Genomic DNA, 13403 nt, shown 5'->3' with positions numbered 1-13403 from the left:
TCCATTCAGTACCTACTCCTTGCAGTATTTTGGGGCTTTGAAAACACTACCTATGCTCTTGAAGGTACTACTGGCCTTTATGCTTCGAAGTTGTTAATCAACGTTATCATCTAGCTACGAGTTATCTCAAGTTCACTAGGATTGTAAAGCTCTTGTAATTTTTGCAACCAGGACAGCTTTTGGTCCCTCTGTTGCAATAGTCATTTGGATCTCGAAGCTCGGAGACATGGAAGCGACAAGGAAACTGCCGTGGCGTCACAGACTGGTGACAAGTGGGGTCGATGGAAAAATTGGGAATGTCGGGACTTCGGGACTTCGGAATTTGGGGATTTCGGGATTTGGAGAATTGGGGAATTGGGGATTGGGGGATTCCCCCTCCACCAGCTGCTTGCAATGTAGTCATAAGTTGTAACTACTACCAATACAAGACAATCCATCTTTGCTTTAATTTTGAATCAACGTTTTGCTCTCTGCCTTTCCCCGCTCCACCACCCCCCGAGAAAGGTGCCCTGACTCGTCCATCAAAAATGCCCCGTACACTCTCCGACCTCAAGCGCAAGGATCTCTTCCAAACACAGGGGTTCATCGCTCATCAATGGGTCGATTCCACCAGCGGGTCAACCTTCGAGGTCCGCAATCCGGCGACGCTGGACCTCCTAGCCACCCTGCCAGAAATGAACGCAGAAGACACCAATCAAGCCGTCCAAGCCGCCTACGAGGCATTCAAGACCTTCAAGAAGACCAGCGCCCGCCAAAGAGCCCAGTGGCTACGAAGATGGTACACGCTCTGCCTCGAGCACCAAGATGACCTCGCCCTCATCCTGACCCTGGAGAACGGAAAACCCCTGGCCGAAGCTAAGGGGGAAGTCGCCTACGCTTCCTCGTTCCTGGACTGGTTTGCCAGTGAAGCGGAGCGGACGTATGGGGAAGTCGTCCCTCCTGCCAACCCCCGTCAACGAATTATCACAATCAAAGAGCCCCTGGGGGTAGCCGCCTGCCTGGTCCCATGGAACTTTCCCTTGGCGATGATCACCCGCAAAGTGGGGGCTGCCCTAGCAGCTGGGTGCACGACCGTTTGGAAACCCGCCGGCGAAACGCCGCTGAGTGCCCTCGCCCTCGCAGTCCTCGCCCAGGAAGCGGGCCTGCCCGCCGGCTCAGTCAATGTGCTCACCACCCTCAACAGCGTCGACGAGGTGGGGTCCGCCTTATGCGAGCACCGCTTGGTACGCAAGCTCAGCTTTACCGGGTCGACACGCGTGGGTAAACTGCTCGCGCAGAAGTGCAGTGTCAATCTCAAGAAGCTGTCGCTCGAGCTGGGTGGCAACAGCCCGTTCATCGTCTTTGACGATGCTAAACTAGAAAACGCCGTGGATGCCTTCTTGCTGGCCAAGTTCCGAAATGCGGGGCAGACCTGCGTCACGGCCAACCGCGTCTTTGTCCAGGAGGGCATCTACGATCGCTTTGCTGCCGCTCTGGTGGAACGTGTCAAGACTTTGCGAGTCGGCAATGGGGTGGTCGACGGAGTGACCATCGGCCCTTTGACGCACGAGCGCGCGGTCGATAAAGCTGTTAGCCACATCAACGGTTCGTTCACCTCATTCCCGTAAGGTGTCGAAGCTGCTAATTGGTGTCTATGATTACAGATGCCACCTCCAAGGGCGCCTCCGTCCTGCTGGGCGGTGCTCCCTGCCAGCCCGGCGATCTCAAGGGTTACTTCATGCAGCCCACCATCCTGAGCAATGTCACGCCGGAGGCGCAAGTGACCCGCGAAGAGACCTTTGCGCCGGTGGTTGCATTGTACTCCTTCAAGACCGAGGAAGAGGTGATTGAACGAGCCAATGACTGCGACGTGGGTCTAGGCAGTTACGTCCTCACCGAGTCCATCTCGCGCATGTGGCGAGTGGCTGAGAGCCTGGAGGTCGGTATGGTAGGCGTCAACCTGGGCGTGCTGAGTGCGTGCGAAAGCCCCTTTGGAGGCGTGAAGGAGTCGGGCTACGGGCGCGAAGGAAGCAGCCATGGCATTGACGAGTATCTATCCGTGAAGAGCATCCTGATTAGTGTATCGGATTGATTTGACGGGCGAGAGGATGGATTCACCTGCTGGGGAATCCATGATATCAGTGTTTCCGGAAATGCGACGGGGAATTGAAAGCATCCTATGTACTGTACAACCGTGCAGCAGCTAAGCTGTCTTGGGCATAGAACATGGTGGTCGCTGTGCGAGTTATGACATTTTCCAATGGATAGATGTGATTAAGTAGCGTAAGACCTAGTTTAGCTGGGCAGAAGACACGAAGTGGCTCCCACCAGCACACCTATAGCCCGTCGCTTGTTTAATCCACCTGAATCCCACGGGGCAAACACCCATCTCTTGCAATTTCTGCTGGGCAGCCTCCTCCTGCTTCTTCCGCTCCTCAATCTCGACTCTTTCTCGGGCCAGGCTTCGGAGCTGCTCCTCATACTCGCGTAGTTCGTCACCATCCGCCTCAGTGGCACTACTCTTCAGCTGCCTCTTGATACTCTCCTCTCGACGAAGAGTTTCTGCATCACGGTTGCTCTGCTCCTCGCTGCGCTTTTTATCCGCTTGTAGTTGCATCCAGACCTCGTCAGAAACCCCCGGATCGCGACCCTCGTCTGAACAAAGATTGCCGGAAGCAGGCGCAGATGTGTCATCAGCTGCGGCGCCAGAGCGAGCCTGGTTCCTGACAGCAAAGACGGACGATTTAGAGAAAGAGGGGGCTGAGAACGGCGCGACCTTTGCTGTCAAGGATCCATCTCTGGTCTGAGGAGTCTTGGTGGCCGTCGCTCGAAGCCGCCGTTCCTCAATTGTCGATTCAAGAACGTCGATTACCATCGCTTGGGTAAGTGCTAATCCCTTGTCTCCCGCATCCTGTGGGCACGAGAAGACCTTTCGAATAATTGCGTCAGAAATGGTCTTGACGTCCCGACCATTTCCCCACCCAGGCAGTGTGGATAGATATTCAAGGGAGGCCAAAATATGAGACTTGAATTGATCGTCAGGGTCATGAACCGTCTTTTGATCGACTCGATCGAGCTGTCCCAGGCTATCCCGCAAGAGTACCCAGCACTGAGAGACAGTAAGATTTTGGAACGAGACCGTTTCTGAGAACCGGCTGGTCAGACCAGGATTGGATGCCATCAGACGATTGATCTCTCCCTCATACCCGGCCAATATAACAATCAGCTTCTTGTGGAACTTCTCTTTCGTCAAACGATCGACCAGCTCATCCATGGCCTCTTTACCAAAGGTCCCGTCAGCGAGTCTGTACGCTTCATCGATGAAAAGAACTCTGCCCAGTCCCTTCTCGAGAAGCCGCTCAGTCTTGGGACCAGTCTGTCCAACATACTGTGCAACAAGATCAGAGGCCGATGACTCGATGACCTCGGTTGTGGCCAGAATGCCCATATCGTAGAAGATCTGACCCATGCGTCGCGCTGTCGACGTCTTTCCGGACCCTGGAAGTTCTGTCAGCAATGCCACATGCGCCAGACGCAGAACGCAAAACATATCCCATACCCGGAGGACCACGGAACAGAAAGTTGAATGGAATATTCTGTCGGGGATCCAACCCCAATCGCTTCATGTTCCGAACCACATTTTGATAGCCCTCGAGCTGCGCCACCAGGTGCTCGCTGCCCACAACTCCTTCGAAAAGCTTCCGGCAGTTGGTAACGGCTTTCTGCTCTCGGTCATAATCGGGGTCAAAGTCGAGCGGCTCCAAGATGTCAATGTTTCTGGTTTTCCGCGCAGAAAGCCGCTGCTGGTGTCGTAGTTTGGCCTTGTCTAGATGGATGTCCACCTCCCCAGCATTACCAAAGTTGGGTCGGTTCCGGGCGCGAGCCAGGCATTGGCGAACAATCAGCTTTGCATCCTTGGTGGCATGAAAGCCTGCTTGCTTCAATTTGAGAGCTAGGATCTCTTGAAGGTCATCATCACTGAAGTCCTGGAAGTCAAACGCAGTGCTCATAGGGAACCGTCGGGAGAGTCCTTCGTTCACTCTCTGAAACATCTTCTCCATTGCGTCCCTGTATCCGAGAAGCAGAACACACCGGTCATCGCCGGGGACGCTTTGCACTTCCGCAACTAGGGTGTCAATCACAGCCACCTTGTATATATCGGGGCCTCCGATCGGTCCAGACCCCGAGGAACTACCACCAAGCATGTAAGCCTCGTCGATGACAAGCACTTTGCCAAGAGTGGAAGCCAAGATGCCCTTTGTCGCAGCCTCAGAGCCGCCAATGACGTTGCCGATGAAGTCGGATGGATTCTTGACAACAACTGTTGCGGTAAGCAAAGTCAGTGGACACGGTCTGTGAACGGCCGGCCGGTGGAAATGAGAGGGTTGTGATCATTACCTTCTCCGTTGGACAGGTATCCCATATCTGCCAAGAGCTTTCCATAAAGCTTTGCGACGGTGGTTTTGCCAGTGCCGGGGTTGCCTACGAATACTTTGTTCAGAGAAAATTCCACTAAGGGTTTCTCTGCTAGTTCACGCGCATAGTTGAACTGGACTGTGTCAAATAGCGCTTCTACCGACTGCTTGACACTTTGCAGACCGGTCAAGGCTTGAAGCTTGCCCCACGTAGCATTCTTTTTCAGCACTGTTCGCGGATCTGGTCCAAGAAGATCTGTACGGCTTGCCTCAGCAGCAAAGAGGGCAGTTCGGGGCAAATTCAAGCTCAAGTAAAAGAAGCAGTGGGCAGCCGAGCACGTTGTAGCACCCACACAAAGACTTATTAGGGCTATATACAGCCGGAATCTATAGCTGTATAAAATATTATTGAAAATATATACCGCAGTAATTGTATAAATACAAACAGAAAGAATTAGACTTGTCTATTTTCTTTAAAAAATTAAAATATATAAAACCAGAAGATATTTATATCAGTAGATCTGTCTATAAATACCGCAGTATGTACTGTTTGAATATACGCGGTTTGTAGTAGACCGCAGGATTATATATATAAAAGTTTTAACTATAAATATTAGAAAAAAATAAAAACTAGGCCTCGCCAAAGCCCGCGGGTTCACAGGTCGGGTCCAAACCCAACCTGGTTCTTAGCGGGTTTTGGATCGATGGGCTTAATCTGTGGGTTAGATATAAGTTTAAATATCTAATTTATAGATTTTGAGTAGATATTTATGGATTATTAAACTAAATAAATATTATATAATTAGTAGATTATATAAGTTATATAATTTTAGCTATATTTTTAAAGTATTATATTTATATTTAAAATGATTTAGTAGAAAAGATATCTAGTTATATATAAATTTATAATAATAGAAATTAAAGAATTAGATTTATTTATATATAATATATATCTAATATAAGATAAATTAATTATTATTATAATATAAATATTTTTTAACTCTTTCTAATATTTATAATTAAGTTAGTTCTAGATATTATAAAATAGAAAGATATATTTTATAATAAATATAAAAGATTCTATCGGAAAATAATATATCTTTTTAAAAACTGTTTTATATTATTAATAACTTTTTTTAACTAAAGATAAATAATAGTTTCTAAATATATATATAAGTTTTAAAAAAGATTATCTTTCACTACTAATTCTAAAAAATAGAAATTTTATCTTAAAAAAATAGATATAAAATAATTTTTTGATTTTTTGTAATATATATAATCTTAAGATTTAGAAAAAATAAAAAAAGCTGGCTTAAAAAACTTATTTTAATTTAAAAATTATTCCAATTTATAAAAATCTAAGAAATAGAAAAAAAAGACTTAATACTATTTTTTAAAAATAGACTAAATAGCTATAGTTAATTTATAACTCTAAGACTATTTTATAAATAGTAGATATAAAAAAATAGAAGTAGAAAAACTTTATAAAAATACTATTATTTTAGTTATAAATATACTTTTATATAAATATAATTTATTATATTTTTATATATTACTATAAATATTTGTAGTATTTTTTAAATCTGGCTGTTTTATTAATAAAGAATTATATTTAAAGTCTAGAAATATAAAGAATATTTTTTTTAAATAAAGCTTAATTAACAAAATAGATCAAAGTATAAAAAAGCTTTAAAAAAAGCTTTTATAAAAATCTATCAAAATTTAGTATTTTAATATCTGGTTTTTAATTAGATAGTTTCTAATAAACATAATTACTAATAGAAATTAAGTAGATAAAATAATATAAATTTAATTTAAAAATTTAATTTATAAAATATAATTTAGTTTTTATAAATAAAAAAAACAGATTAATAAACTATTTAAACTAAAATTAAAAAAATTAAAAATAAACTAAAAACTTTATAATTATTTTTAATAGTCTAACCAGAAGTAAATATATAGTTTTAGTAGTATAATATATTATAATTAAAATATACAGTCTAAATAAAATTATAATTATATATTTTTTTTATATTTTATACTATAATAGTAACTAATTTTTAAAAAGCTGAATTTTATTAAGATTATTAGGATTTTCTTATTATTTTATAAAAATATAAATAATAAGAATACTATTTCTTCTTTAAATTATTTTCATTTTATTTAAAAAACTTTTTTTATATATTTTTTAGTAATAGTTTAGATAATTAGATTAATAACTGCTTAATTTGAATATATCTTAACTATACTAAAACTAAAAAAATATAATAAATAAATCTTAATATTAAAAATAATTCAAATAGTTGATTATCCGGTTTTTAGCTATACTACAGTCAGATATAAAAATTTTCTTAATCTAACCATAACCTGGCGGTCAGATATGTAAATTCCAATTAACCTGATCTGACCTGGCTGTTAGCCACTCTACTATAAACTTTATATTATAAATAATATTTTATTAATTAATTAAAAGATTAGATATAATTTTATTAAAAAAAAGAACTAAACTACTATTAAAAATATCTAAATAATTATTTTAATATAATAATAAATAAATATTAGTAAATTAAAATATTTTAAATGAAGAGTTATTAAAATTAAGATTATAAACTTATAATAAAAAAAATCTTCTAAATTAAAAAAAAAAAATTTTTATTTTATATTTTAATCTCTAAGTTAATAGTCTATATTAAAAAAATTAATTTATTTAAAAATAATAAGAAATTAAAGCTAATTAAATTATAAAATAAATAAATAACCCGTAAATAATCTATAAATTAAACAGCTTATCTACTAAAAATCTATAAAATCTATAATTTTTCTACTAAAAATTCTTTTAATCTATTTATATAAATCTAGTAAAGCAGATAAAATAAAAAAATAATAAATATTAAAAAAATAAATATCTTAGCTTTATATTATAATATTTAAAAAGATTTATTAGTTAAGTAATATTTATAAAATATAATATAAATATATTTTATTAAATAATATAAATTAAAAAATATAAAAAATAGAATTATTATCTAATCTAACAAGTTTATAAAATTACTTGCTTTATAAAATATATGTTTATAGCTATATATAAAAAAATCCTATTAATAATACTAATATTTTAATTTTAATATTTTTATTAATTATTTTTATAGATAGAAGTAGTAGTTTATACCAGTATAAATCAGATTTTAAATAAATTTTATATAAATATAATAATTTAAAAATAAGAACTATTATTATAAAATCTTAATAATTATATAAAATAAAAAAATAAAAATTAGATTAAATTATTTAATATTTTTATATATTTTAGTATAGTTTAAAAAGAAATTTTATATTTAAATAGATTTCTAACGGGTAACCCGCGGGTTAATATATCTAATCTATAAATTGGTAGGTTTAGGTCTTAGATCCAGGATTCAGATCCGACCTATAGATACAGGTCCTGATGTTAGACCCAAACCCGACCCGTGGCAAGGCCTAATAAAAACTATAAAACAGCCAGCTTACTAACTATAATACTCTAATATCATACCCGTAGACTATCTACTATATAGCTGAATTTATATTTAAAACAGATCTTCTTAGCCAGTTCAGCTATATTAGTATAGCTAAAACTACTAAAAACAACAAACCAATAGGCCTTCGGGTAATAAATATAAATACTAAAAACACTGTATAATTAGACTAAACAACCCGTGGTCACGGGGATAGTATAAAGTAATAAAAATATACAAAAAAATACTAAAAATAGCCGCTGAAGCTGTTAAAAATAAAAGCCGATAGGAATAATACTTAATATTTTTAGATTTATAGAATATTACAGAGTGTATAGATATATTCTTAGTATCCATCATCTTTATAGCTAGCCGTAATAGACGGGCTGAGCCTCTCACGAGGCTCCTTAGGTTAATAGAACAGGAAGTGAATTGAATTGAATGGAATTGGTCCAAGAAGATCTTCTTTCGTCAGAAGCAGATCATCAGCAGGTCTCTTGAGTCGACGTTGCCGTTGTAGTCGTTTGGCCTGGCGCTCCGTGATGCGTGCAAAAACGTTGTTCACTGCTCGAGCATTTCCGAATCCTTCACGGCCACGCCCACGGCCGACACGGCGGGCGACAATCCGCATATAGAGCCCGCCAGTGCCTTCTTCGACCCTCATGCGTCCATTGTATTTCTTGTGCATGTGGTGCTGGAGAATGCTTTGAAGCTCCTCGTCTGAGTAATCTTTGAACTGAAGTTCGACTGGGAACCTACTTGGAACACCGGGATTATGAGCGAAAAAGCTTTCCATGTTCTTGTTATATCCGGCGATGATGAACACAACCTTCCTGGTCAGGTTTTCGACTTCTGCCAGCAGAAAGTCCAGAACCGAGCTCCCCCCGGTACTGTTCCCAGATGTTAGCTGATAGGCTTCATCGATGAACAGTGCCCCTCCCCCATTCGACTTGATCTCTTCAAGGTGTTTCTGACAACCCTGGACACCACCATTTGCTAGCTTGGACCCCGAGGTCTCAACGAAGAAGCTACCGGGGATGACGCCAACCATGCTCAGAAACCGAGCATACAGTCGTGCCACGGTTGTTTTTCCGGTACCTGGATTTCCAAGAAGGGCTGCGCCAAACCGCTCGGCCGCAAGACTAGCACCTTGTCGAACCACCACATCCACCTTGGCCTTGATACCAAGGAAGCTTTCCTTGACACTCTCGAGTCCGATCATGTCCATCAATGTGTCCAGAGCTTCATTTGACTGGCCTTCGTCCTGTTTCTGCCTCTGCCATTCATCTCGTGCTTCCGACTGCAATGGTATCATCCTGGTGCCATCTTCGGGTTGTGGATCGGCAGGGAATGCCCCTGGCAAGGCAGTCGGTGGGCAAGCGCGAGTACGATCGGCAGCTGCAGTCAGGCTTTTGAGCTCCTCTTCCTTTCGAGCAAGAGCGTCGCGACGATCCTGATTCCCTTGTTTGTCCGTCAAGACTTGTCGCTGCTGTCTGATTCTCTCTTCGATTTCACTAAGCTTCTTCGCGTGCTCCAGCTGGGTCGCTCGTCTTTTTGCTTCTAGTTTTGCATCCTCGCGTTTTCTCCTCTCAGCTTCGACTGCTTCCTCGAGACATGTAGGGCAGGTCCTCGGGGCTCCTTGATAGCATTCCCAGTAATACTTGTGATTCTTGGGACACGTCTGTTCCATTGTCCTAGTGCATTTTATTCTGCCGTGGAACTCAGCTCGATGGCACCGTCTAGTACAAGAATGGATTCCGCAGGCGAAGACAGCCGAGCTGTTGTGAGCCTGTCAGTCCCCGCCGAAGAGGGCTTTCTTTGATCATGGAAGAATGGGTTGACATACCACGGGTCCGAGCAGCCTCCGTCGGGACATGCTGTATCGAACTCCTTGGGCGATCGGATCACAACCTGGCGATCAGGATGTCTCTCGCATTTAAGCGGAAATCCAGCATACACGTGGCCATGTCTCCTGAGCATCTCAAACAGTGGCTGCCATGTGAGATGTCCTTTGCGGCTCTTGAGGAATGTACCTCCGTTTCCGATCATCACCAGGGCATTTAGTGCGCGGGAGAGGAGAACATTCACACGCTCGGGAGCCGCCATGAACCCGATGTCTCCCGTCTCGTTGCTTCTTGTGAGGCTTGCAACAACAATATCCCTCTCTTCACCTTGGTAGTTATCTGTTTTTAAGGATCACTGTCAGTGACCACGGTTCCTAGGAGACAATACCCCTTCACATACCTATGGTTGAAATACGAATAGGACTTTTCAAGACCTTGGGGCTTCCGAGTGTCAGCAGTCCCGCTTTTAGCAGGTCGTTTGAATCCAAGTCGTTTAACAACGGATCATTGGTTTTGCTCAATTCCGTCCGCAAAAGAAACAGCTGGCCTAGGTACGGTGTCAGGATGACCATGTCGTCTGTACCATATCCTTGCTGGCCCAGATACTTGACAACCTTCAAGACCATTTCGACCTCATACAGATTCTGCTTGCTGGTCTTCATACTTGGATCTCTTCTCTCAGAGATGTCACGAAGCTCACGCTCTGGGTGGCAGTGGTCAACAAACACAATATTTTCCTGAAATCCGCGGAGTCTGGGTCGCTTGAGTGTGCTCTCGGAGTCCTGAAGCTCGGGGTAGGTAAGCTGTCGGACCAGCCGTGAGAGCTCCGGACGCATTCGATGCTGCTTCGCAAGGGAGGTGTGCGGATAGCCCTGGGCGATGAGTCGTTCGAAGAGTGACCGATTGAGGTCGAAGCCATCGCCCTTCTCGACGGACAGATTGTAGTTGTTCACCTTCGGCCGCAATTGCTTATGATCGCCGATTAGCACCAGCTGCTTGGTGTCCAGGGTCATAGCCGTAAGGATGTGACTTTCCAGAATTTCCCCGGCCTCCTCGACTATCACGATGTCGGGTTTAGCCACCCGGAGAGCTCTGGCATACCTGGCCGCCGCGTTAGTCGTACACGCCACAATGCGCTTTGCTTCTAGCACCGCAGCATGCCGTTTGTGATAATAGTATTCGTCGAGGTCCGTCGCCAACTGATTAAACCTCTTGATGAGCTCCACAAGCTTGTCGCATTTTTCATGAAGGAGACTGTTGCGCCATTTGCCGACCATCTCTTTGCGCTTTAAGGGCGCCAGTTCCCAGATGTAAGCGTGGTGGGCACTGATCCGGTCTCGAAAAATGCCGGCATCTCTTCCATGTACCCAGGCATCCCAGAGGTAGTACCTATCGATTTTCCTACCATGCCTTCCGACTTGCTTCATGCCGTCATGCTGATCAGGAATGGTAAATGCGTCAAACAAGTCGCTTTCATCCGAGAACTCCAGATACTCGAGAATGTCGTCTGTGGTTATACTATCGCCGTTGAATTCCAGTGAGCACGACTTTAACTCTTCGGCTGCCTGATTAAGATCTTCCCTCTTTTTAAGAACAAAAGACCATGAATCAGTGACAGAAGTGCCTATTGACTGTTCGAAAAGTCCCAGGTGCTTGGTTCGCGGCGTCGACCTGGCCCCAAGCCGGACCATGGACGATTCCGGGATGCCAATATCCAACAGGTTTTCCAGGAATTGATCCAGGGCGTGATTGGTGTAGCAGATGACCATCATCGTCTTACACGTCTTATCATGCAAAATCTTCGCGATCAATGCCCCGAGATATGACTTTCCAGTTCCTGCGATGGCATGGATTATTTCGCTGCGGTCGGACACATATTAAGCGTTCATGTAAACTCACCAGGTGGCCCCTGAATTGTGCTTACGCTCTGCTGCAGCCCATTCAAGAGCGACTGAAGCTGCGAGTCATCCAATGATACCTTCATCTCAGTGGCAAGAATGGCGTCCAGTGACTCGCCGTTCGTTGTTTGGATCTGACCAACCATGGTTGCAAGATTGTCGTCCAACGTCAAAAGCTCTGGCTTTGGCTCCGACGCAAGCAGTATTTGAGAGAGTGGAAACTCCATCACCTGCTGTAAACGTTCGAGGATCGGTTCGTAAGCGAAGATTGGTGTATTAACAGGGAGGAAGGTGAAGGCCGGGCCCATCTTGGCGCATGTAAATACACGTGTGAGTGCATCGGTGCCAGACACTACCAGGGCGAGAGTGGGAAGATCATCAGGCAGGTCTGAGGACCCGCGATCAAGGGTTACAAATGCGACAATATCCATTTTGCTCAGCAAGCACCCAAATGCCTGGTGCCTAAATATGTGTGGGTTGTCATCGAGCAATTTCTTGCGATCCGCTTTGGGCAGGCTAGACAAGTGTGGCAAACCCTTCGTGCAGGCAAACTCAAGATAGCAGGTCCTTCTTCGGTCGTCGGTGCCACAGCCAACTCCTGTCAAACATAGCCCACGGACCGGGGGGGCAGATCTCCTTCCTTTCTTCTGACCGCGAGCGATCTGGAGATCATTGCGCAGCTCGGCGAGAAGGTCTTCTCTCAACAGGCGAAACTGGTTATCGTAATGCGTTACAGCCCGTTGTGCTTCGGAGACGTTGTAGACATCGCACATCCGCCTGTAGTACGGAATTTCTACTGAAGCGATTTCATCCGGGGTGGGCAAAATCGAGATTTCCCGGAAGTCTTCGAAGTCGTTGTCGTGCCTCCCTCCTGGTCGGTAGCTATCGTCTAGATCCACCTTGGTCCTGATGGTCTTCGCAATGTTCTGGATTCGATATCCGATAGTCCTGACTTCCTGGAAGGTTGAGTCGAGGAAACTCTGCGTGATGTTCTCGGCAGTGTCAATAAAATCGGAAGAGCACCCTGGGGAGCTGAACAGCTTCAGAAGCAACCAGGCAAAGCTTAACTCTGCGTGCTCACTGAGTTTCTTCGAGGTGTGAGCTTGCAGGAATACTGTCCAGAAGGTGCGAGGATTGGTGATGCAGGAGACAAGCTGGCGGAGAAATTGTCCATTGCCAAAGCTCTCAATGATCGGGTTTCGTATATAGCTCAAGAACTCTGCGGCCGAAGTGTTGACAAACTCAGTCGATGAGTCGACACGGAAACTGTTCTGCAGTGCCTCAAGAAGACTTGGAGAAGCAAGCACCCTCTCAATACAGCGCAGAGAGTCCTCTTGCGCGGAAAGTGACTCTAGGAACAGCTTGGCATCGGCGGACCTTTCTACCCTTCTCTTGCCTTTCTCGATGAGCGATAGATATTTCGTGAGGCGGTCTGAGCGAGTAGCCATTTCGTGGAACATTCACCTCGAGCAGTTCTATACAGGTGGGTATAGCATGAGGCGGAGGAGAGGAAGCAGAAGGCCACTGATGTGAAGGAAGGATTGGGTTGGAACAACCCCGCCCCAGACCAACGCACCATTGGAGGTTGGGTGAGGGTTTAGATGTCACAGTGGCGCAATTGGCTGGAAACCGGCATTTGGGCCTTCATGTGACACAAAGAAAGTCTTTCGTTCTTCGTCTCTTCTGCTTCCGTTCGCTCCATGCTCCCTGACTCTCGCGGCCCGATGGGGTTCTTCGATGAACAGATATATTGACTTCTTGTCGATTGTGATC

At 43.6% G+C, this 13403-nt stretch overlaps 2 protein-coding genes across 2 annotated transcripts; one reads left to right on the top strand and one right to left on the bottom strand.

The window, feature by feature from the left end:
• The first annotated feature begins 448 nt into the window (after window positions 1-448).
• BO66DRAFT_340008 (NAD-dependent succinate-semialdehyde dehydrogenase) lies at window positions 449-2164 on the top strand. The gene is made up of 2 exons (XM_025644394.1): window positions 449-1584; window positions 1644-2164. The coding sequence occupies exons 1-2, from the start codon at window positions 528-530 to the stop codon at window positions 2069-2071; spliced, it is 1485 nt and encodes a 494-aa protein (XP_025508932.1). The 5' UTR covers window positions 449-527; the 3' UTR covers window positions 2072-2164.
• A 105-nt stretch (window positions 2165-2269) lies between these two features.
• On the bottom strand, window positions 2270-13078 carry BO66DRAFT_407795 (AAA family ATPase; the record flags this gene model as incomplete). Its single annotated transcript, XM_025649079.1, has 7 exons — window positions 2270-3477; window positions 3539-4300; window positions 4378-4650; window positions 8396-9666; window positions 9735-10071; window positions 10133-11569; window positions 11632-13078. 7 exons carry the CDS (start codon window positions 13076-13078, stop codon window positions 2270-2272), a joined length of 6735 nt encoding a protein of 2244 aa, XP_025508931.1.
• Window positions 13079-13403: the final 325 nt, after the last annotated feature.

Source organism: Aspergillus aculeatinus, assembly GCF_003184765.1.
Source record: "Aspergillus aculeatinus CBS 121060 unplaced genomic scaffold BO66scaffold_2, whole genome shotgun sequence".
Taxonomy (NCBI): domain Eukaryota; kingdom Fungi; phylum Ascomycota; class Eurotiomycetes; order Eurotiales; family Aspergillaceae; genus Aspergillus; species Aspergillus aculeatinus.
This window is presented reverse-complemented; position numbering and strand designations above follow the sequence as displayed.

Coding starts and splice junctions, on each gene's coding strand:
- BO66DRAFT_340008 (XM_025644394.1), top strand. CDS start 528: ATGCCCCGTACACTCTCCGACCTCAAGCGCAAGGATCTCTTCCAAACA. Junction 1,585..1,643: donor AGCTGTTAGCCACATCAACG/GTTCGTTCACCT, acceptor CTATGATTACAG/ATGCCACCTCCAAGGGCGCC.